The sequence below is a fragment of the Salmo salar genome, chromosome ssa15, assembly GCF_905237065.1.
Source record: "Salmo salar chromosome ssa15, Ssal_v3.1, whole genome shotgun sequence".
Lineage (NCBI taxonomy): Eukaryota > Metazoa > Chordata > Actinopteri > Salmoniformes > Salmonidae > Salmo > Salmo salar.
Window position 1 is genome coordinate 7,945,669 of NC_059456.1, and position 26,240 is coordinate 7,971,908.

The window sequence follows — 26,240 nt, forward strand, 5'->3', positions numbered from 1 at the left end:
GCAGCGGGCAGGGTAGCCTAGTGGTTAGAGCGTAAGACTAGTAACCGAAAGGTTGCTAGATCAAATCCCAGAGCTGACAAGGTAAAAATCTCTCGTTCTGCCCCTGAACAAGGCAGTTAACCCACTGTTCCTAGACTGTCATTGAAAATAAGAATTTGTTCTTAACAGACTTGCCTAGTAAAAAAATACTAACCAACATTCTTTATTTGAAGTCTCTTTATCTTCTGTAAAGATGTTAGATAAACGATGGCTGTCACGACTTCCGCCGAAGTCGGCTCCTCTCCTTGTTCGGGCGGCGTTCGGCAATCGACGTCACCGGCTTAGGATGCCACCTTTCCAACAAGTCAGTTCGTCAAATGTCTGCCCTTCTTGAGCTGCCCCGGTCAACTGTAAGTACTGTTATTGTGAAGTGGAAATGTCTAGGAGCAATAACGGCTCAGCCCCGAAGTGGTAGACCACACAAGCGTACAGAACGTGACCGCCGAGTGCTGAAGCACGTAAAAATCGTCTGTCCTCGGTTGTAACACTCACTACCGAGTTCCAAACTGCCTCTAGAAGCAGCATCATCAGCACAAGAACTGTTCATCAGGAGCTTCACAAAATAGGTTTGCATGGCACACAAGCCTAAGATCACCAAAGCCAAGCGTCGGCTGGAGGAGGAATAATGGTCTGGAGCTGTTTTTCATGGTTCGGGCCCCTTAGTTCCAGTAAAGGGAAATCTTAACGCTACAGCATACAATGACATTCTAGACGATTCTGTGCTTCCAACTTTGTGGCAACAGTTTGGGAAAGGCTCTTTCCTGTTTCAGCATGACAATGCCCCCGTGCACAAAGCGAGGTCCGTACAGCAATGGTTTGTTGAGATCGATGTGAAAGAACTTGACTGGCATGCACAGAACCCTGATCCCAACCCCATCGAACACCTTTGGGATGAATTGGAACGTTGACTGCGAGCCAGGCCTAATCGCCCAACATCAGTGCCAGACCTCACAAATGCTTTTGTGGTTGAATGGAAGCAAGTCCCCTCAGCAATGTTCCATCTTCTAATGGAAAGCCTTCCCAGAAGAGTGGAGGCTGTTATAGCAGCAAGGTGGGGGGGGGCAACTCCATATGAATGGCCATGATTTTTTTATGAGATGCTCGACAAGCTGGTGTCCACAATCTTTTGGTCGTGTAGTTTAAGCCAGAGGAGATTCATATGGACCAAAGCTTGTCAGAGAAGAAGTACCATCTAGTTAATCTATAGTCTGATAATCATATTCATTATGATCTAAAAGGGAAAAGTGATCCTGGATCAGCACTACTTCTCTGATACCCCCTTGGCTCATATATCCAGGCCTCTATTCAATCGGTACAGCTGAAGTTCAGCGCTACTTCTCTAAAACTCTTTGTGGATATACCCCCTTGGCTCACATATCCAGGCCTCTATTCAGTCAGTATATCCCCCCTTGGCTCACATATCCAGGCCTCTATTCAGTCGGTATAGCTGAAGTTAAGCACTACTTCTCTAAAACTCTTTGTGGATATACCCCTTGGCTCACATATCCAGGCCTCTATTCAAACTGTATAGCTGAAGTTCAGCACTACTTCTCTAAAATTATTTGTGGATATACCCCTTGGCTCACATATCCAGGCCTCTATTCAATCCATATAGCTGAAGTTCAGTGTTACAGCGTGATTGAAATTTTATCGACAAATTAAATTAATTACATTTAGCGGAGACTGCATTCATGGTAAACATTGCATATGTCGGCTCATTCGGGAAATACGTTTATATCACACAATCCAGATCTTCTTGTTAAATATAATAAAGTAAAAATTATTATCAGGAAACTGTTAGCTGTGTTTGACATTTTTCCTTATTGTTGAGTTATTCTATGTCACAAAATATAAATCCAACAGGTTATTTCCAGCTAAACAATATCCATGTAGGACGGTAAACTTTCCAGACCAATATGCTGGAGTTTTCCATTCCGTTCCAAAATGTCTAGACTGTAGATTCCATGGCCTTTGTCTGGATGTTACATTGACTGAAGACACAATCCTGCTAGTGCAGTGAAGTGAGCCATTAAATACAGTACATAGCAACACTGTATATATTATTTAAAAAATAAAACAATGTGACATGTAACCCTGCACACCCATCACACATGACCTCTGGCTATGTCTCTATCCCAGCTCCCAGCTGACCGTCAGTCATTCAACAACACAACTGGCTATGTCTCTATCCCAGCTCCCGGCTGACCGTCAGTCATTCAACAACACAACTGGCTATTTCTCTATCCCAGCTCCCGGCTGACCGTCAGTCATTCAACAACACAACTGGCTATGTCTCTATCCCAGCTCCCAGCTGACCGTCAGTCATTCAACAACACAACTGGCTATGTCTCTATCCCAGCTCCCAGCTGACCGTCAGTCATTCAACAACACAACTCAAGCAGGCAAGCAGGCTTTTCACAGTGGGAGAGGGGGGATATGTTGAGGACCTCTAACAACAGCTACAAATACAGTCAAGGAGGTAGTGTGACAATTTATTTCTTGTATTTTTATTTAACCTCTCTGGTATCAACAACAGCCAGTGAAATTGCAGGGTGCCAAATTCAAAACAACAGAAATCCCGTAATTAAAATTCTTCAAACATACAAGTATTATACACCATTTTAAAGATACACTTCTTGTTAATCCAACCACAGTGTCCGATTTCAAAAAGGCTTTACGGTGAAAGCACACCATGCGATTATGTTAGGTCAGCGCCTAGTCACAGAAAACCATACAGCCATTTTCCAGCCAAGGAGAGGGCTCACAAAAGTCAGAAATAGCGATTCAATTAATCACTAACCTTTGATGATCTTCATCTGGTGGTACTCCCAGGACTCCATGTTACACAATAAATGTTTGTTTTTTCAATAATGTCCCTCTTCATGTCCAAAAACCTCCGTTTTGTTGGTGCGTTTAGTTCAGTAATCCAAAGGCACAAAGCGCGCTCTCAACATCCAGACGAAAAGTCTAAAAAGTACAATAAAAGTTCATAGAAACATGTCAAACGATGTTTAAAATCAATCCTCAGGTTGTTTTTGTCATAAATAATCAATAATATTTCGACTGGACAAAAGCTTCGTCAATAGAAAAGGAGAAACAAGAAAGGCGCGCTCCCGATCACACGTGGCTTCAATTTCCACTGTCCACTCATTGAAAGTGCTGTATTTCCCTCATTTTTCAGAGTATAAGCCTGAAACAATGCCTAAAGACTGGCCACATGTAGAAGAAGCCATAGAGATCGTGAACTGGGTCCTAAGTCTTTGTATGGTGGATAGGCTTTCAATGGAAAAACAGCCTTTCAAAATAATAGTACTTCCTGGATAGATTTTCCTCAGGTTTTCACCTGCCATATCAGTTCTGTTATACTCACAGGCATTATTTTAACAGTTTTGGAAACTTTAGAGTGTTTTCTATCCAAATCCACCACTTACATGCATATCCTGGCTTCTGGGCCTGAGTAACAGGCAGTTTAATTTGGGCATGCTTTTCATCCACTATTCCAAGTGCTGCCCCCTACCCTAGTGAAGTTTTTAACCTTTATTTAACTAGACAAGTCAGTTTTAAGAACAAATTCTTATTTACAATGACGGCCTACCCCGGCCAAACCCAGGCGACGCTGGGCCAATTTTGCACCACCCTATGGGACTCCCAATCCCAGCTGGATATGATGCAGCCACTATTCAAACCAGGTTTGAATATAGGTGACACCTCTTGCACTGAGATGCAGTGGCTTAGACCACTGTGCCACTCGGGAGCACCATATAAAGGACGTTAACTTTTGAATAGGCTGGTTAGAAGACACCTCATGTCCCAAATGACATCCTATTCACTACTTCTGACCAGAATAGGGTAAGGTGCCATTTGGGATGTTTAAGATTAGGGAGGACGTTATTTCTATTACAACATATTGGATGACTGTCATTCATATTGCATTCACCCAGTTCAATGTAACAGCAATAGGTTCAGGCTACTACATGATACTAGAATGTTCCCTATACCCATCATGAGGTTGCTACAACCTAGCCTTTGAATGAAAGTTTACAACGTAGGTGCACACAGGTCGAGAGAAAAAAAAATTGTAATCAAGGTGTCAGACAGCGACTCTATATATACTGCCTTTCACACTCTTGTCTGCATCCATCCGATCTAGGGTGTAATCACTAGTCGAACAATTGCAAGTGAGAGCTTCTATTGGACAAATTCAGGTATGTTTATACCCGTTTTAAGAAATGTGTTAAGAAGGTCATATCAAGGATCATTTTGCTGTTAAATTTTGAATTAAGAAGACCCCTTGAAGTATCAAAAGAAAATATTTAAAAAATGATTTGATAAAAAAAGTATTTGGGCTTACTGCTGTTAGCCATTAGAAACACACTGAATAACAGATTCACTTCATGGAACAACATATAGTCTCCCCAAAAGTTTGTTATATCCTATATCTGAGAGATGTAAGAAAGATCAGGAAACATTTTTAACCTCTTATTTTTGTCACTAAACAGTCTCCATATATAAAGTACTTCCATACATTTTTTTCAACTGGTACCAAGGGGACCATCAGACGAGTCTTCTGAGGGCATCTTAGAGCAAAACAACCGACATGCAGGTGTTTGTGAGAGTCTCTCATAGTGTGTAGTCCAGACTGTTCGGACGCTACAGACAGAAGGTGGACAATCGGCTGTAACGTCTTCAGATGAGTCCCAAGATGCTTGTGGTGATCGTCTCTGTCAACTTTCATGCGGGAATGTTACATAGGTGGATACAGTGGATTGAGACGCATCAAATCGTTCTAGGTCGTTCTGTTTAAACTGCGATTTTTTTTATTATGCTAATTAAATGTACATCACATTTTTAAGAAACATTTTTTTTTACAGAATTGGCGGAATGAATACACCCTTGAACACAAGCACAAACAGTTCACTTTCATAGCAGCCACGTACAAACAGCATGATCACATAATTCCTTCTCGTATCTACACGTTGTCCTCCTCTCAGCTTTCTGTGACCAGGCGAGAAAACCTTTCCAAGCCAAACCTTCGTATCATTACTGCTAACCACTACACACAGCCAACATCATTGTCACCATATTAGCTAAATTCAGTCAACATAGCTACTAGAAGTAACACGATAGTAAACCTGCTACAATCATACAGTACAGTCAGCAAGCAGTTTAGCAGTTATACCAGCGGGCCCCGGTGGTAATACATTTATAAAACCAAAAGCTTACATTGACTTGGAAGAGTTCCAATGTTGGATAGCCATAGCCAGCTAGCTAACATAGCATCCCTCTCTGTTTGAGCCAAGTGTTTGAGTAGGCTAAACTAGCTTGCTGCATTTGCTAGCTAAGTGAAATTGAAAGTGAAAAAATATAGCTAGCTTTCATCTCCTTTATTTCTCATAAAATGAATCTGTTCAAAACTGTTCAAATATTGTCTTTCACTCTCTTTGAGTCAACTACTCACTACATGTTATGCACTGCTGTGCTAGCTGTAGTTTATGCTTTCAGTATTAGATCAATTCTTTGATCTTTTGATTGGGTGGACAACATGTCAGTTCATGCTGCAAGAGCTCTGATAGGTTGGAGGACGTCCTCCGGAAGTTGTCATAGTTAGTGTGTAAGTCTATGGAAGGGGGTGAGAACCATGAGCCTCCTAGGTTTTGTATTGAAGTCAGTGTACCCAGAGGAGGACGGAAGCTAGCTGTCCTCCGGCTACATCATGGTGCTTACCCACCATGGTGCTGTTGAGGCTACTGTAGACCTTCATTGCAAAACAGTGTGTTTTAATAAACAGTGTATTTTAAACAACTATTTGGTGACGTGAATATAGTTAGTATAGTTTTATCTAAAAAGGATAATGTTTATAATGTTTCACAATTTTTTATGATATTCACTGAGGAGGATGGTTCTCCCCTTCCTCCTCTGAGGAGCCTCCAACCCCCCCCCCACACACACACACAATCTGAAACAGTCCCCTCCTTTATCTCCAACCACTCCTCATGCTCCCTCTGTCTATAAACATCATTATCAGCCTCAAATTGGCTTGGGAGGAATAATGGAAATGTCTATTGAGTCTGAAAGCATTAGTGCATGTCTGTCCCAGCCCACTCCTCTGTTCCCCTGGGAATAAATTATGAAGGTGCACCCTTGGTTAATATTTTATAAAAGCTATCTCCTTTGGCTTTCAGCCAAGAGGGTCAAAGTAGAAATGGACCTTTCCACTGCTTTAAATATACACTAGATATTACTAATAGTGTGGTGTGGAGGCCAAATGAGCATTTGTGTGTGTGTGTGTGTGTGTGTGTGTGTGTGTGTGTGTGTGTGTGTGTGTGTGTGTGTGTGTGTGTGTGTGTGTGTGTGTGTGTGTGTGTGTGTGTGTGTGTGTGTGTGTGTTATCCAGAGATCTTCCCTGGATGTGAAGGGCTTTGCCCTGCCACCTGTTCTCTTCTGTTCTGTCCCCCCCCTAATGTTCCTCCGTTTATTACTTACGATTTGCCAACCACATGTGGTCCCTGTATCAGATGATATGTCTGATACTTCACAGTCACAAGTAGTCTATTCAATTTGGTCATAAAGGTAAATACAGTTAACTTTGATTGGTAAAGTGTAAAATATATATATATATATATATTTTTATCAGCAAGCTTTGAGGTTTGTGAGTATAGGTTTTGTTTTATACAACAAAAAAAAAAAAAAACATTTTTACTTAAATATTGTACATGAGCCATAATGTACAAGTGGGTAATATTTGAATGTGGGTTTTGGTGTCTCACAACAAATGACACATTTAATTTACTAATCATTCTAAAACATATATTTTTTTTAAAGCGTTCAAACATGAACCAATTTACTTCAGTCTTTCTAAAAGTCAGAGTAATTCTAGACGTACGTTACGGCCACACACCTTAGGTCTGGTCGTTGGTCCATTGTGATGTTTCAACTGATGCCTCCCACCAGAGGATTTGTGTTGCTGTGGTTTCCTGGATGCTATCTCTGTGATCATCGGGAGCTTCCTAAATACCACAATTCAGGTTGAACCACACCGAACCACCACCAGTCAACAACTCTCCTAGAGAGACAGTTGTGGTAGCCTGCTAAAATACGCCTGAGCTCAGTGAGCTACTCCGTTGGTTACGAGTTGGTTGGTTATGAGTCGTGGCCCCCAAGTTCAAGCTTGGAAAATAAAGAATGTTCAGGAGAGAACACCAAGAACTGTATGAGGGTCAATCAATGTAAGTAATGCATCTATAAATATTGAATATATATATATATATATATATATATATATATATAAAATACAGCTGAGTAATTGGATGACTGTTATTTTATCTAGAGTTTTATACTTTGTGTTACTGTATTTATACGTTAGCTGTGTACATTCCTCTGTCATATGTCTATTGCTGGCAGCACTTAATCACTGTGTCAAATTCTGTGTATGTACTTGGAGAATAAAGGTGATTCTGATTGAACCTGGGAAGTCACATTGACATCGACATCTCTAATTGTTATAAGAGAGCCCTTGTCAAGTAAAAGGATCAGAAAGTATTAGTTCATAACTCGCTTCGCTAAGCCATGGCAGTCTCAGGTTAAAGATTTAGCAGAAGAAAAAAAAACGGTCAATACCTTCAAAAATGTTGAGTTGTCAATGGAAATATTGGTGCTTGGTCAGGAGCCTGGGATTATGCTGTAGGTGGCTTTGCCTCTGTCTGATCTAACACTAATATACTCGACGGGAACCACCTTTCCCCTTTACTGCAATCTCCCTGCGGCCATGCTGTTGATGCTGGCCTGGCCTTTCCACTAGAGTTGAGAGTCACACAAGTGACTGGTGTTGTGGGACGGACGGACAGATGGAGTGCTTTTTTTAGGTGTCTTGTGCCACACACTGAAAAGTTGAAGTGTGGGTCTTTCAGCACGCAGCCTGGTTCCCTACGGACCAGCGTGGCGGGACTCTTGGGCCCTTCCAAGGCTCTTAGCGTTCTCTTTTCACACGCGCTCCGCTGACAAGTAACACTTGGAGTGTCCTCTTCATGGACACATTCCATCCAAAGAGGCTTGTCTCGAGTTTAGAAATATCCTCTCTCTCTCTCTCTCTCTCTCTCTCTCTGACATGTCTCTCTCTCTGTATTTTTCTATATCAATCTCTCTCTTTTTCTCTCATACTCTCTCTCCATCTCTCTCTTTGAATCGCTCTCACTCCCAATCTCTCTCTCTCTGTATCGCCTCTTCATGCTTGTCCCTTTCTGCCTCTCTCTATGCTTGTCCCTTTCTGGCTCTCTCATACTTGTCCCTTTCTGTCTATCTTCATGCTTGTCCCTTTCTGCCTCTCTCCATGCTTGTCCATTTATTTCTCTCTCAATGCTTGTCCCTTTCTGACTCTCTCCATGCTTGTCCCTTTCTGCCTCTCTCCATGCTTGTCCCTTTCTGTCTCTCTCCATGCTTGTCCCTTTCTGCCTCTCTCCATGATTGTCCCTTTCTGCCTCTCTCCATGCTTGTCCCTTTCTGTCTCTCTCCATGCTTGTCCTTTTCTGCCTCTCTCCATGCTTGTCCCTTTCTGCCTCTCTCCATGCTTGTCCCTTTCTGCCTCTCTCCATGCTTGTCCATTTATTTCTCTCTCCATGCTTGTCTGTTTCTGCCTCTCTCATGCTTGTCCCTTTCTGTCTCTCTCCATGCTTGTGCCTTTCTGTCTCTCTCCTTGCTTGTCACTTTCTGTCTCTCTCCATGCTTGTCCCTTTCTGTCTCTCTCCATGCTTGTTCCTTTCTAATTCTCTCCACGCTTGCCGACAGACATCTTGTGTCCCCTGAGGACTTCACCGCTTCTCTCTAAGATGGCTTTATCCGTGGTTTTTCAAAGAAAACCATTCTGTCACCTAAACTGTTTTGACCTATCAAAACATCAGACGCTCTGACTTAAATATGCAGTTATCTCATCCTGCTGACACAGTTTCTGCTGTGTGCCTTGGTCTTCTGTCTCTATCTCTGTCTGTGCCTTTCCATACACAACCAGTGTTGGGCTTTTGGGAGTCAGGTGCCGTCGGGACGACTTAGTCCCCATGCTCATTTTCCCCCACAATTCAATGTGGTCTCATCCAGAGGCCCCAGCTTGATTGTTCCCCTCAGCCGTAGCTCCAGGTACAGAGATGTTTTTGTTCCAGGCCTCATAGAGCTGAATACAGTCAGGCAGCCAGACAGGCCGGAGGGGTATTCTATCAGTGCCCTTTGTCCTGCCTCTTAGTCTCCCCGTTAAAGTCCCCTTACACTGGAGAATAGTCTCCATCACAGTCCCTTTACACTGGAGAATAGTCCCCATTTCAGTCCCTTAGACAGGAGAATAGTCTCCACCACAGTCCCTTTAAACTGCATAATAGTCCCCATCAAAGTCCCCTTCACACAGGAGAATAGTCCCCATCACAGTCCCTTTACACTGAAGAATTGTCCCCATCAAAGTCCCCTTTACACTGAAGAATAGTCCCCATCACAGTCCCCTTTACACTGAAGAATAGTCCTCATCACAGTCCCCTTAGACAGGAGAATAGTCCTCATCACAGTCCCCTTAGACAGGAGAATAGTCCTCATCACAGTCCCCTTAGAAAGGATAATAGTCCCCATCACAGTCTCCTTTATCAGGATAATAGTTCCCATCACAGTCCCCTTAGACAGGAGAATAGTCCCCATCACAGTCCCCTTTACACTGAAGAATAGTCACCAATCACAGTCCCCTTAGACAGGAAAATAGTCACCAATCACAGTCTCCTTTATCAGGATAATAGTCCCCATCACAGTCCCATTAGACAGGAGAATAGTCCCAATCACAGTCCCATTAGACAGGAGAATAGTCCCAAACCCAGTCCCATTAGACAGGAGAATAGTCCCCATCACAGTCCCCTTAGAAAGGAGAATAGTCCCCATCACAGTCCCCTTAGACAGGAGAATAGTCCCCATCACAGTCCCCTTAGACAGGAGAATAGTCCTCATCACAGTCTCCTTAAACAGAAGAATAGTCACCATCAAAGTCCCCTTTTCACAGGAGAATAGTCCCCATCACACTCCCTTTACACTGAAGAATAGTCCCCATCACAGTCCCTTTTACACTGAAGAATAGTCCCCATCACAGTCCCTTTACACTGAAGAATAGTCCCATCACAGTCTCCTTAGACAGGAGAATAGTCCTCATCACAGTCCACTTAGACAGGAGAATAGTCTTCATCACAGTCCCCTTAGACAGGAGAATAGTCCCATCACAGTCCCTTTTACACAGAAGAATAGTCCCCATCTCAGTCCCCTTAGACAGGAGAATAGTCCCCATCACAGTCTCCTTAGACAGGAGAATAGTCCCCATCACAGTCCCCTTAGACAGGAGAATAGTCCCATCACAGTCTCCTTTATCAGGATAATAGTTCCCATCACAGTCCCCTTAGACAGGAGAATAGTCCCATCACAGTCCCTTTTACACAGAAGAATAGTCCCCATCTCAGTCCCCTTAGACAGGAGAATAGTCCCCATCACAGTCTCCTTAGACAGGAGAATAGTCCCCATCACAGTCCCCTTAGACAGGAGAATAGTCCCATCACAGTCTCCTTTATCAGGATAATAGTTCCCATCACAGTCCCCTTAGACAGGAGAATAGTCCCCATCACAGTCCCTTTTACACAGAAGAATAGTCCCCATCACAGTCCCCTTAGACAGGAGAATAGTCACCATCACAGTCCCCTTAGACAGGAGAACAGTCGCCTCACAGTCTCCTTAGACAGGAGAATAGTCCCCATCACAGTCCCCTTAGACACGAAAATAGTCACCATCACAGTCCCCTTAGACAGGAAAATAGTCACCAATCACAGGAGAATAGTTGTTGATATGAGAGATGCTGATCACCCAGGGCTGTGCATGAAATGGCACCCTATTCCCGACATAGAGAGCTACTTTTGACCGGAGTCCTATGGGTCCTGGTGAAGGATATATCATGGCTCTTTTCCCCCAACTGAATGCGTGCTTGATGAGCCAGTTATTGTGGGTATTGTGGGTATTGTGAATATTTTAGGTATTGTGGGTTTTGTCGGTATTTCAGGGTTTTGTGGGTATTGTGGGTTTTGTGGGTATTGTGGGTATTGTGACTATTGTGGATATTGTGGGTATTGTGGGTTATGTGGGTATTGTAGGTATTGTGAATATTGTGAATATTAGGGGTATTGAGGGTATTGTGGGTATTGTGGGTTATGTGGGTATTGTGGGTATTGTAGGTATTGTGAATATTGTGAATATTGTGGGTATTGTGGGTATTGTGGGTATTGTGGGTTATGTGGGTATTGTGGGTATTGTGGATATTGGAGGTATTGGGGGTATTGTAGGTATTGTGAATATTGTGAATATTGGGGGTATTGTGGGTATTGTGAGTGTTGGGAATATTGGGGGTATTGTGGGTATTGTGAGTGTTGGGAATATTGGGGGTATTGTGGGTATTGTGGGTATTGGGGATATTGGGGCTATTGTGGGTATTGTTGGTATTGTGAATATTGTGAATATTGGGGGTATTGTTGGTATTGTGGGTATTGTTGGTATTGTGAATATTGTGAATATTGGGAGTATTGTGGGTATTGTATGTTTTGGGGATATTGGGGGTCTTGCGGGTATTGTGGGTATTGTGGATATTGGGGGTATTGTGGGTATTGTGGGTATTGGGGATATTGAGGCTATTGTGGGTATTGTTGGTATTGTGAATATTGTGAATATTGGGAGTATTGTGGGTATTGTGGGTATTGTGGATATTGGGGGTATTGTGGGAATTGTGGATATTGTGGGTATTGTGGGTATTGTTGGTATTGGGGATATTGGGGGTATTGGGGGTATTGGGGGTATTGTGGGTATTGGGGATATTGGGGGTATTGTGGATATTGTGGGTATTGGGGATATTGGGGGTATTGTTGGTATTGGGGATATTGGGGTATTGGGGGTATTGGGATATTGGGGATATTGTGGGTATTGTGGGTAATGTGGGTATTGTGGATATTGTGGGTATTGTGGGTATTGGGGATATTGTGGGTATTGTGGGTATTGTGGGTATTGGGGATATTGGGGCTATTGTGGGTATTGTTGGTATTGTGAATATTGGGAATATTGGGAGTATTGTGGGTATTGTGGGTATTGTGGATATTGGGGGTATTGTGGGTATTGTGGATATTGGGGGTATTGTGGGTATTGTTGGTATTGGGGATATTGGGGGTATTGGGGGTATTGGGGGTATTGTGGGTATTGTGGGTATTGGGGATATTGGGGCTATTGTGGGTATTGTTGGTATTGTGAATATTGTGAATATTGGGAGTATTGTGGGTATTGTGGGTATTGTGGATATTGTGGGTATTGTGGGTATTGGGGGTATTGTGGGTATTGTGGGTATTGGGGATATTGGGGCTATTGTGGGTATTGTTGGTATTGTGAATATTGTTAATATTGGGAGTATTGTGGGTATTGGGGGTATTGTGGATATTGGGGGTATTGTGGGTATTGTGGGTATTGGGGGTATTGTTGGTATTGGGGATATTGGGGGTATTGGGGGTATTGTGGGTATTGTGGGTATTGGGGATATTGGGGGTATTGTTGGTATTGGGGATATTGGGGGTATTGGGGGTATTGGGGATATTGGGGGTATTGGGGGTATTGGGGGTATTGTGGGTATTGTGGATATTGGGGGTATTGGGGATATTGTGGGTAATGTGGGTATTGTGGATATTGTGGGTATTGTGGGTATTGTGGATATTGTGGGTATTGGGGATATTGGGGTATTGTGGGTATTGTGGGTATTGTGGGTATTGGGGTATTGGGGATATTGTGGGTATTGTGGGTATTGTGGGTATTGTGGGTATTGTGGGTATTGGGGATATTGTGGGTATTGTGGGTATTGTGGGTATTGTGGGTATTGGGGATATTGTGGGTATTGTGGGTATTGTGGGTATTGTGGGTATTGTGGATATTGGGGGTATTGTGGGTATTGTGGGTATTGTGGGTATTGTGGGTATTGTTGGTATTGTGGGTATTGTGGGTATTGTGGGTATTGTGAAACCAATGAGCCGTGATTCCAGACGACTGACCTCACTGTCAGAGCTGTAACTGATGGTAAGGTGACTCATCAAATAATGTCTGCCTCAACAAAATGGTTCCCTTTCAATACAAATATTAATTCTCTTACTGAATGTCATTGTAATAATTGATCATTGATGAATCTGTGAGGAATCATGAATTATCATGAGTCATGAATCATTTTTCAATGAATATTATGAATATTGTATTTCATAAACTTGTCCCTCAAAAAAGATATAGGGCAAGTGAAATGCATACCATTCTGTTATATATAATATATATATATATATATATATATATATATATATATATATATATATATATATATATATATAAACATTTACATGGTAATTTAATCCACAGTAAAGTTTGATAAAGTACGATTTTAAGAGAGGCAATCCCGGGACGGACGAACAAAGAATAGAAGATGAAAGCTCAGTCCTAATGTAACTGTCTCTCCAGAACCGGAGACCAGAGCGTGAGGTTCTTCAACTGGCACACTAGGGAAAACATGGTAAGAAGAGACAAAAACACTACCATTCATTCTCTGTCTCTTATGTTAATAATACTACCCCACAGATACACTCCACGGCGTTAAGGCAACCTCACCGCCACGGGAACGCCGTAATGTGTGGCTTTCCGGGTTTATCCCGTTGAGGCATTGTTGCTAAAAGCTAACAAGTGTCCTTGTAAGCCATCACCAGGTCTTAGGCTAATCATCTGACTTGCTGCAGAGTAAATTAAAAGCTTTAAAAGCACAAGTAGCACCAAACGCAGTGGAAGTACTCCATATCTACTGTGGTACTAACTGGTGCAATTTAAGTGAAGCATCTGGCTGAAGTAGTGGTGGTGGTGGTGGGGGGGGGTTCCCCCTCTGTATTCTGCCTACCTGGCAAGCCAATGTCATGTCTGATTCAATAACGGCTTGGAGTGTGAATTGTCATGGAACTCAGACTAGGCCTGAAGCCTGAGAGACCTACTCTGTATTTTGAGTAGTCGCTCACTCTGAGAATGTAACTGTACATAACGTGCTTCCAGGTCTGTTCTAAACTTATTATTTCGCTTACCATTATCGAAAGATAATGAGACAGTTACACAGCAAAGTGTGAGTAGAATGTTACTGACGGGGTCATTTAGATTAGAATGTTACTGACGGGGTCATTTAGATTAGAACGTTAATGACGGGGTCATTTAGATTAGAATGTTACTGACGGGGTCATTTAGATTAGAATGTTACCGACGGGGTCATTTAGATTAGAACGTTACTGACGGGGTCATTTAGATTAGAACGTTACTGACGGGGTCATTTAGATTAGAACGTTAATGACGGGGTCATTTAGATTAGAACGTTACCGACGGGGTCATTTAGATTAGAATGTTACTGACGGGGTCATTTAGATTAGAATGTTACTGACGGGGTCATTTAGATTAGAACGTTACTGACGGGGTCATTTAGATTAGAACGTTACTGACGGGGTCATTTAGATTAGAATGTTACCGACGGGGTCATTTAGATTAGAACGTTACTGACGGGGTCATTTAGATTAGAATGTTACTGACGGGGTCATTTAGATTAGAACGTTACTGACGGGGTCATTTAGATTAGAATGTTACTGACGGGGTCATTTAGATTAGAACGTTACTGACGGGGTCATTTAGATTAGAATGTTACTGACGGGGTCATTTAGATTAGAACGTTACTGACGGGGTCATTTAGATTAGAACGTTACCGACGGGGTCATTTAGATTAGAATGATTCCTTTCGAGTCACCCGTGTAACATAATAAAAAACACCCAGTCAAAATCGGCCAATTTAAGATAGAGGCTGGATCTCAATTCACCAAATCCAACTATGTCAGCCTTCCGCATCTCGCGGTGGAAGGTGGCCGAGCTACAGTGATGATAACCCATACAAATTAATGGACGTATGGAGGTAGGTTTTGTGCCAACAAAAATAAGGGGTTAAAAATGTGTCCAAAAAACGTCACTATTTTGTGAGCTTTCTGATATCTCTACATTTCAATGCCTTACTCCTGTCTATGGCCTATAGTAGTAAAGCCTTAGACTTTTATAGGATTATCAATACAGTTGTGGGTTTGCATCATAATCCAAAGACTATGTCCAAGAGAGGAACAGCCTGGAGTGTGTTGGTGCCTCCAAAACACATCCAATACAGCAAACTTTCGGAGTGAACCTGCAGTGCGAATGAATTTGAATATTGGTACCTCAAAACAATGACACACTACAGACAGAAACAAGCCATTATAATAACGTATAAAAACAGCTGGATCCTAGTTTATTGTGCCATCTGTTGTCCTCCCTGTATTTCCCCTTATTCACGGTATCTCTAACTGAGGGTGCATCTAAAATAGCACCCTATTCACTATGTAGTCCGCTACTTTTGAACAGAGCCCTGGTTGTGCACTGCCTAGGGAACAGATTTTCATTGAAGACAGCCTTCAGTCTAGGCTTCTAGTTCTAGGGCAGGGAATGCTGGGTCAGGATCAGGGAGAATTAGCCAGGAGGCTTTTGAGGATTTGTGGCAGGCTGGCAGGGAGGCAGGGAGACAAGGAGGGAGGCAAGCAGGGAGACAAGGAGGGAGGCAGGCAGGGAGACAAGGGAGGCAGGCAGGGAGACATGGAGGGAGGCAGGCAGGCAGGAAGACAAGGAGGGAGGCAAGCAGGGAGACAAGGAGGGAGGCAGGCAGGGAGACAAGGGAGGCAGGCAGGGAAACATGGAGGGAGGCAGGCAGGGAGTCAGGCAGGGAGACATGGAGGGAGGCAGGCAGGGAGACAAGGAGGGAGGCAGGCAGGGAGACATGGAGGGAGGCAGGCAGGGAGACATGGAGGGAGGCAGGCAGGGAGACATGGAGGGAGGGAGGCAGGCAGGGAGACATGGAGGGAGGCAGGCAGGGAGACATGGAGGGAGGCAGGCAGGGAGACATGGAGGGAGGGAGGCAGGCAGGGAGACATGGAGGGAGGGAGGCAGGCAGGGAGACATGGAGGGAGGCAGGCAGGGAGACATGGAGGGAAGGAGGCAGGCAGGGAGACATGGAGGGAGGCAGGCAGGGAGCCAGGCAGGGAGACATGGAGGCAGGGAGGCATGGAGGGAGGCAAGCAGGGAGTCAGGCAGGGAGACATGGAGGCAGGGAGGCAGGCAGGCAGGGAGTCAGGCAGGAAGACATGGAGGGAGTCAGGCAGGGAGTCAGGCAGGGAGACATGGAGGCAGGGAGGCAGGCAGCCAGGGAGACATGGAGGCAGGGAGGCAAGCAGGCAGGCAGCCAGGGAGACATGGAGGCAGGGAGGCAGGCAGGAAGGCAGGGAGACATGGAGGCAGGGAGGCAGGCAAGCAGGCAGGGAGACATGGAGGCAGGGAGGCAGGCAGCCAGGGAGACATGGAGGCAGGGAGGCAGGCAGGCAGGCAGCCAGGGAGACATGGAGGCAGGGAGGCAGGCAAGCAGGCAGGGAGACATGGAGGCAGGGAGGCAGGCAAGCAGGCAGGGAGACATGGAGGCAGGGAGGCAGGCAGCCAGGGAGACATGGAGGCAGGGAGGCAGGCAGGCAGCCAGGGAGACATGGAGGCAGGGAGGCAGGCAAGCAGGCAGGGAGACATGGAGGCAGGGAGGCAGGCAGCCAGGGAGACATGAAGGCAGGGAGGCAGGCAGGAAGGCAGGGAGACATGGAGGCAGGGAGGCAGGCAAGCAGGCAGGGAGACATGAAGGCAGGGAGGCAGGCAGCCAGGGAGACATGGAGGCAGGGAGGCAGGCAGGCAGGCAGCCAGGGAGACATGGAGGCAGGGAGGCAGGCAAGCAGGCAGGGAGACATGGAGGCAGGGAGGCAGGCAGCCAGGGAGACATGGAGGCAGGGAGGCAGGCAGCCAGGGAGACATGGAGGCAGGGAGGCAGGCAAGCAGGCAGGGAGACATGGAGGCAGGGAGGCAGGCAGGCAGGGAGACAGGCAGGCAGGCAGGCAGGCAGGGAGACATGGAGGCAGGGAGGCAGACACACTTAAAGTGTCTTGAGTGCCCTTTATGATGATGGCACTTCTCTTCTTCCTTCTATATCTTGTTTTTTGTTTCCCTGCTCCCAAGGGCATTGTGCTTCAGTAGCTTATCATAGGGCTAGCTGGATATAAAGCTTTGTACCCCTACCACACACACACACACACACACACACACACACACACACACACACACACACACACACACACACACACACACACACACACACACACACACACACACACACACACACACACACACACACACACACACACACACACCGGACATCTCTAGTTTAGACCTCAGGCTTTGTTGGGCCTAATGTGATTCTTCATAGTGGTTTACTCCTGGATGGGTTAGGGGTCCTTTGGTACTCACTGATCTATTGTACCATGTTCCAATAAAAATGCCCTTTGGAGGTGAAGTTGAATTTGTGTTGGAAGTTTTTGAATGATATATATTGTATTGAGTGATACTCAAAACCAGTCCACCTTTCAATCGTATTTAATGGATTGAGTTATTCTGCTGTTAAATGTATACTCGGCTCAAAAAGTTGATTGCAAATATGAAAGGCTAACTACAGTTACCGCTCATCTGTCCTCCGTCAGCCTTACAAAACCCTTTATACCTACAGAGTAGCCTAGGCCTGCTAAACAACCAGGGCCTATTGTCAGAATTATATCCATGAAACGTCTTCATTATAGCTTTAAAATGCATATGGCGCACGTCATTGTACAGTCACTTGTTCATAATCAGACTTGTAAAACACCGACATGGATGAGTGACTGTATTAGGTTATGGAGTGGGTAGGATGCCGTTATGCGTAATTCTGCATAGCATATCGAGAGCTTGGGAGTATAAAGTTCAATCTATATTTTTTGGTCCAAATGTAGTTGTTGACATAGCCTTGTTTCTGTTCAAATGTTCTCTACATAAATAGTACTCTAAATACCCACAATTCATGTTCTTAAGAATACAAAAATAAACATTGGTGACACCATTCAAACCAATGAGGGTTCAAACCAATGAGGATTCGGTGAACTTTAAAGCCAAATGTCTCAGTCATCTATTTGCAGATAGGACCAAGCTCTAGGGAATGTCAGGTCAGAGCTAGCCTACACAGACCTACAGAATAATATAGCCAACACCTCTCCACTATAGTGATTATGATAGCCTATAGCTTGCATCTCGTCTTCTCTATAATGCCAACACACTGTATCTTATATGGGACGTTGTTACTAATGCCAGAACATGTCCGTGTTTATACCTATAGATAAACTGTTGTTTGTTTTTTAATGCAATTCGAACATTCCATCTAAACCCAGTCTTCTTTTAATCACAGTGACAGCTACGTGCAATTTCATTTTAATCGAGTTCCATATGAAATCACTAGGACTAAAAAGAGATGTAAAATAATGGGATGAATGCAGGGCGAGGACCAAAAGAGGCGCAGACTATATCTGCCGTCGTATGGTTTACATTAAAGTCCATGTTTATTAGTGAAATAATCCTGGAGATATATTTCTACATGTGATGTTGATTTACATAATAATATTTAAGAAAGGGACAGGACACATACAATTTGGATAGATAATTCAGAAAACACGATACAATCTTTTTTCTTTTTTTACTTCAGTATAGAAGGTTACACAAAAAAAAAGTGGCAAGTCTTCCGACGATAAATTAAGCATAATTTTGTTGTACAGGAATTAACGAGAAAAAAAACTGTTTTTTTTTTTCAGAGCTAACGGTCTTTATAACTTAGTACTATACACATCTTTGGGAAAGAAAACAATATTATTGGACGGACACAAACTCACACACAATAGTCCCACGAAGCTTGTGGCATAATAGAGGTATACCTTGTTGCAATGCTTTAGTAGACCTACTTGGGCTTTATCAAGGAGATAATAACAAAACTATGGAAAAGCATTATTTGCAATCCCCTCCAAACGTCGTCATATCAGCGGGCGAATCTCAAGTCAAGCTATTTTAGAGAAACCGAAATGGCAGACAGTCATTTGTTTGTATATTCAAACATCGCGCACAACAATGCGCAAATGTAGCCAAGATTTCAGATTTCATCTTCAATAATAAAGTTTGTATTTTTCCTAGAGGTCCATGGGGTCCAAGGGGTTTTTTGTCGAAGTGTATGTATGGTGTTTTCTGTATTCTTTTTTTTTGGCAAAACTGTAAACAGGCATTTCCAACGGGCAGCACCAGTCATGGATGAAGTAATGAAATCTATACATCTCGTTACGCATGAGTCGCATGAGTCGCAGACACGTTATGATGCAGGCAGATGCGCTCTCCACCGCTCCTTGTAACACGCTTCTTCTTCTAGTCTACACCATGGTCCTCTCTCTCCTCCTCTTCTCTCCAGGGTTGTTTTGCGGCGAGTGGACAGACGGACGTATGACGGACGCTTGGACAGATCTAGCTCGGGTAATAAATCCCATGATTGTCTTCACAGTGTAAAACTACAACCAGTAGTTGTTAAAGAGGCTTCGTGCAGTTGGAGGAGAGGGATTCTCTCTTATCTCTCAGTTCGAATGAAATCAACAAGAGTGACATTTTGTTTCTTTCCACCCCCGAGTCAAGTGTTTTTTTTCTTTCGGTTTTTCAGTCAGTTCGGCCTTTGTCCAACTAACATAGACTCGTCATCAGTCAGAAATATGACAATAGTCTAACGTAGTCTACAGTCGGTCAGCGAGGCCCTACGCCTCTATAGGGCTCGAAACCATGCTGTTGGGTGTATCTGGAAGTTGGGATGACATCGAGGCAACTTCGCTCCCTGTCGAGTTGGAACCAGGGCCTCCTTCCGAGAAATTGACCTGAACAAAGAAACAAAACGATGTTATCCCGACTGTCATTATTCACACGTCAAGACATCAGGTCAATATAGAATGTCAATAATATATTTTAGACATTAAAATAAAATGTAAAGTGTCTGTCCTGGATAGGACAGTGACATGTCAACCAATACATGACATTATTGACACACGTCAAGATATTAGCTCAAAAAATCTTTTCAATAACATACTTTAGACAATGCAATAAAATGTCATGTAAAATGTAAGCCCTTAATATGACAGTCGCATTTCTACTCCACACGTCACTTATAAATAGCCTAATTATATCAAATAATAACAAACATAACATGAAACATGAAAAACATCAAATGACAACCTGACCATTACCTGTGATTTCGTTGACACTGTCTCCCAGACAGACGGATGGTTTTAGTGTTATTGTACAGCCTAGCTTCTCTCCTATCTCAACTCACCAGTTGTTGAAACGCGGGCTGGTCGATCTCACTCTGTAGCGCAAAGTCACTGAGGACCTTCCAAGGCGGCTGGTAACTCTGCACTTCCACTGGGTTAGCCTGTAAACCACCGTCGTGTCTCTCCGGACTGGCCGCTACCATCGGAGTGCCCGTCATTCCCTGGATATTCTGCAGATAGTCCCAGAGAAACTGATTGTCATATAAAGTTTAAATTAGCACGTCAACATTGACCGAACAACAACAACAACAACAACAACAACAACAACAACAACAAAAAAACAACAACAAAAACAACATTAGGTATTTAGAATATGATAAAGATGCGAGAACGGGCATGCTGTGTGTGTGTGTGTGTGTGTGTGTGTGTGTGTGTGTGTGTGTGTGTGTGTGTGTGTGTGTGTGTGTGTGTGTGGGGGGGGTCGTATGGACGTATACGCCTGTATCTGGATATATATATATAGTGTGTGTGTGTGTGTGTGTGTGTGTGTGTGTGTGTGTGTGTGTGTGTGTGTGTGTGTGTGTGTGTGTGTGTGTGTGTGTGTGTGTGTGCGGGGGGGTCGTACGAACGTATACGCCTGTATCTGGATATATATAGTGTGTGTGTGTGTGGGGGGGGCGTATGAACGTATACGCCTGTATCTGGATATATATAGTGTGTGTGTGTGTGTGGGGGGGGGGGCGTATGAACGTATACGCCTGTATCTGGATATATATCAAGCATCCACAGGCAGACGTATAGGACCATGTCCCTGTTTCTATTTCACCCCAGTTCTTTCATAACATCAAATGACCAGACAAGAACAGGAGTATTCTACTGAAACAGTTACAACAGCTACCAGCATTTTGGACCGATAAGAACACCACTGTATTGAATCCTTTATTGAAATAAAGATCAGACAGGGTCCTCACCGTTTTGTCGTTGGGCTGTTGTTGCTGTAACTGTTTCATCAGAATACTCCTCTTCTTGTCCTTGCAACGCTTGTTTTGGAACCAGACCCGGATGACTCGGGGACTGAGACCGGTCATCTCGACAAGCTGCTCCTTCATCAGAGCGTCTGGTCGGGGATTGGCGTTGTAGCAGGTTCGCAACGTGTGGAGCTGTTTTTCGTTAAGAACAGTCCGGACGCGTGTTGTCTTCTCCGGTTGTTTGTGGACGTGCGGTCGGAGCGCGGGCTGTCTGGCTGATATTGGGTCTGCTGTTGAGAAAGAGTGCAGACCAAGACAAAAACATTATCTATCGGCACTCAAACACCATGGCTATATAAAGACATTGTGTTGGATGCAAAAGTTGACAATACAAAAATATACACTTTGAAAACTACACCAGCACAATAAAGCACGGTAGCCCATAGACCTTATAAGGATTTCAATAAACGCCCCAGTAGTGGAGGACTTATGGAAATATTTTATTACTATCAACTATCTCATTCTTGACTAATCAATATTCACTTCTGTTTCAATTTCAGATTGTTCAAACTTGTATTAGACCCTAGATTTTTTTTTTTTTTTTTAACTGAAGCCACTGAGAATTGAATAATGTCTCAAATAAAATCAACAACAAAAGGTCTTGTTTTATACCAGCTATAGTCCTAGTTAACGAGAGAGTCCACTGGACGTCATAACCAACGTCCAGCATCGTCACCTTCTTATGGGGTGGATGGGTTATATGTTGATATACTTTGATATTAGCTTGTGTATGGTTATAATTTATAAAACGGTATAACTTTAAAGTCAAATGGTTATAACTTTCAGTTATAAAGTGCATTCATGTCTTGTTTTAACATGTCGTTTAAATGAGTTGTTGCGGTCTTAAAACTTGGACCAGGGCGCAGGCCATGAGCGAGAATGGACTGTCAAATAGTCTACGTTTCTTTTTACATTGGTGCAGACTTTATGATTGGATGAATCATTATGAACGAAGCATTGCTGTGGCTTTTCTGCCGAGCTTGGGTTATGTAGTCTATTTAACATCAGCACTACTAAGTGCGAGTTCGCTTACACATAGGCCTATAGATATTGAACGTGAGGAAATAGCATATTCAACCATTCTGAATGCGTGGCCAACTGGCTTACAAAACTCCCCCAAAAGCAACATAATGCATGTAGGTTACATTTATCCAGTCTACAGGCCCCTCAAACTTCAGTACAAACAATTACGTATGAGACCGGCCCCAAAAATGTAGACTGCGGATTGATCTTTTATGGCGATGCTTCAAAACATCTAACTAGCTTAAAACATTGGATTTAAATTCATAGTTTCTCCATTCAGCCATGAACATACTTTGTCCAGATATTCTTCCTTGCGGAGGGACCTTGACAAAAAAAAAACGCATTTATGCAAATTATATAATCACTGCACTGTTGACATTATCAAACCGATAATGTGGTTCGTATAAACGACTAGTATCCCAACTAGATGAAATAATAGGCTACATTATCTGTTTATAAATATGACATGTAAACAAATATATCACCCAATATATGTACATATCATATTATATTGACTCAACGATGCCTGTAAGTGTTAGAAATATATATTGAAACTTAAACCTTAAATAAATAAATAAGACATTTAAAAAAAAACTTAGGCCTGTACTGTAGAGATGTAGGCTACACACGGCAAACTGCGCATCATGACAACCTTATTCAATAAAACACGTTTTTGGGGGGGTTTATGTGTTTATATTTGTTCGTAGCCTTGTATTTGGGGACATGATAAAGCTTAGCCGAGACCTACCGAAACATTTGAGTCTATGACGCTATACATTCGTCGTTGTCTTTACGTGTTCAATATGAATAACCGTTCACAAAGAATCCAAGCAATGCCACAACCATAAATAAAACAAAATAAAAGTTTCCAACGACTACAACATTAACCGAATTGTCAACACCTACACCGGTCAAACAAGCCCACACACACACACACACACACACACACACACACACACACACACACACACACACACACACACACACACACACACACACACACACACACACACACACACACACACACACACACACACAAAAGAAAAAAAAAGAAACCGCACTGCCATTGATATAAAGTGTTAACCTACCTGCCATTTGTAAAGGTCGGGCCGGGTGGAGGGGGCTGAGGGGATCGCCGGAGCCCATTGTGGCCCGCTCCACGACATCATGGTCGGCCCGGCAGAACAAGCCATCCTCCCTCAGAGCGAACTCGTCCCCCGGGATGAGCTGTCGGCTGCAGGCCACACACCGAAAACACTCGATATGGTACACCTTGGAGCGAGCTCTCATCACGAAGTCATTCTTGCTGAAACCGATGTTACATTTAGCGCACTTTATCCCGTATAACCTGGAGAGGGGGGTAAGGAGGGGGGGGATTGGGTGACCGGTCAGAGCTAACGGCGTCACTAGGGCCCACGACCCACCGTGGCTGGGCAGCACACATAACAGGACAAGCACAGGGGCATCTTTCTTCTTTTTTAAATATATATATATATATAAAGCAGGATTGTTAAGCCTTAATAATATTGAGTTGTGTTTACATCACATGAGATGACTTGGATGCTGTATAACATATTACATTCATAAAGACAAAGCACAGAAGACCTGTTCTGTGGTAACAGAGATGAATGGATCACGTATTTATCATGAAATAGTGCAATTATATCTGGAAATATTCTTAAAAGACTCATAGAAACATTCTTTTCATATTATTATTAATATTAGTATTACTACTACAGGCGATAACGTTACACATTGTCGAATGTATTAATTAAATTGTAGTCTATATCTAGGCCTAATATATTTGGTCAATTTGAGGGATAACAAAATATTTCAATTATAGGCCTATGTAAATAATATCCAGCTAGACTTCACTTAAAAGGCCATCCCAATACAGTGAAATATCACAGTACATGAAATCATTTGTTTCTATAAAATAGTTTGTACTGAATATGTAAACGTGTTGTAAATGACAGTACAAATCACCTAACTGTGTGAGTTCTGATGTGGGTTTCGACAATATTATTACTAGCCTGTTATTATACTGACAAGATAATAACGACTTAATTGCAATTATGCTGATTTGGTGGTGATAAAAAAAAAAATATATATATATATATATTAACACTGTGTGGTCTGAAAATACAATATAAAACGGTATTTTTGATAGAATATCTAAACATTACTTTTAAATAGAAATGTCCACACCATTAGATATGATAGTCACGTCAAAATAAATGCGGATGTTCGCTGTATAACCATGTTAATTAAATCATAGCAGTTAATAAGTGAATGTATCAACCAATCAATCAATATGAAACAATGTTATCAACGCTATTACATTTCATAACAAACATCTCTTACCTGACATAGTCTCTTTTACAGTAGGTTTTCCCGTCTCGGACAAAGCAGGTACAAGACTCGTCCAGATACTGATTACACTCCGCACACTTCAAACAGGCAGCGTGCCACTCGAGGTCCGGAGAGACCCGCAGAATATACTGGTCGTGGATCTGGTTCCCACAGCCGACACACAGCGAGATCAGCCGCTTTTCTGGAGAACCAAGTCAAAAGAAGAAGAAAAAATATATATTAGGACAATTATAAAGATTATATTGAATATAAATAATGTCTCATAATGATAATTATACTTTAGTTAATGTTATAATTTATTATAAATAATATACATTCGTTAGTAAGACTAATAACATTATTTATGAATGTGCTATAGTTTTAATGTACTCTGCTGTTCAGTGATCCAGAGTAACTTTACTGACGTTGAACGACTGCATCCTCTGGACAGGTATTGTAAAGAAAATTCCGTGGAATTGGGACCTGCTACCACAATAAACGTTGCACAAAACAGTTGGCAAAAGTCAAAAGAAAACAAAATTGACCGTACAAAAATGAGTCTAATGTCGCCGAAGTTTTGCATCACTCAAAATAAAAAAATTGAATAAACACTTGAACCAGCTTCACTTACTTTTCTGCGGATCCCCCATATCGCCCATGTCCAAGAAGTAAGGAGGTGTGAGGTCCACTTTTAAAACGTGGTGTAACAGTTTTGAAGCTGGGGGAGTTTTTCCCTTTTCCTCCGGACGGCGTTATAGAGTAGTAGCCTGTGTGCTGGCCGGTGCTGTCTGAGGGGTAGCCGGGTGTTGCAGGACTTGTTTGGCCGCGGAGGAGCTGTTTTAGTCGGGGGGGGAGGAGGAGGAAGATGGGGGTGTGAGTGTCTGTGCTGCCGTCCCTGGTCCCTGTGCTGTGATGGGGCACGCTAGTCCCTATCTCCCACTCAAACTCCCTTGCACCAACTCTACTCTATCGCCATTGGGCTGACGTAGGACACTTTAACGTCATCTTTATGGGATGCTGATTGGTTATGAAGCCAGAAGCAGCTGTTAACGTTAGCCCAGTCTAAGTACCCGCCCACCCGACTCATGTTATGGACCTCTCTATACTCCACTGAAGCAAGGCTTTTTTTCCCCCCTAACTTTGTCATTGATATTATGAAATCATTAATGTGTTTACTCATTAAATTATGAATTTTCATATTGGTGTCAACAAACCCAGTTCAACACAGCCATAGGCTACGACTCTCGCTTCTCGCTTCTTTTTACATGCAACGTCTTGAGTCGTTATAAACATATATATATATATATATATATATATATATATTTATATAGGCCTGTAAGGATTTAGATTATTTCTCTTGGAGAGGTAAAATTAGTTAAAATGCAAGGAAAAAATGTTAGTTATCTTGTTAACCATAATGTAAAATAAAATGTTGAACAGAATAGAACAGAATAGAATAGATTATAACAGAATATAATGTATCATAACAGAATATAACGGAATAGAATAT

At 42.9% G+C, this 26,240-nt stretch overlaps 1 protein-coding gene across 4 annotated transcripts; it reads right to left on the reverse strand.

Annotated features, from left to right (window-relative positions):
- Positions 1-18,572: 18,572 nt before the first annotated feature.
- Positions 18,573-25,701, reverse strand: isl1a (ISL LIM homeobox 1a). Of its 4 annotated transcripts, none has more exons than XM_014143513.2 (6): positions 25,362-25,701; positions 24,743-24,932; positions 23,467-23,726; positions 21,299-21,582; positions 20,390-20,578; positions 18,573-19,937 (listed from the first exon to the last, which is right to left on the reverse strand). In XM_014143513.2, the coding sequence occupies exons 1-6, from the start codon at positions 25,387-25,389 to the stop codon at positions 19,821-19,823; spliced, it is 1,068 nt and encodes a 355-aa protein (XP_013998988.1). In that variant the 5' UTR covers positions 25,390-25,701; the 3' UTR covers positions 18,573-19,820. The 4 variants fall into 4 exon arrangements, with proteins under 4 accessions (XP_013998988.1, XP_013998987.1, XP_013998991.1 ...); XM_014143512.2 differs by having other exon boundaries at positions 21,299-21,585; positions 25,362-25,698; XM_014143516.2 differs by having other exon boundaries at positions 20,390-20,557; positions 25,362-25,697.
- Positions 25,702-26,240: the final 539 nt, after the last annotated feature.

Coding starts and splice junctions, on each gene's coding strand:
- isl1a (XM_014143512.2), bottom strand. CDS start 25,389: ATGGGCGATATGGGGGATCCGCAGAAAA. Junction 24,933..25,361: donor TATGGGGGATCCGCAGAAAA/GTAAGTGAAGCT, acceptor TTGGTTCTCCAG/AAAAGCGGCTGATCTCGCTG. Junction 20,579..21,298: donor AACAGCCCAACGACAAAACG/GTGAGGACCCTG, acceptor TATGACAATCAG/TTTCTCTGGGACTATCTGCA.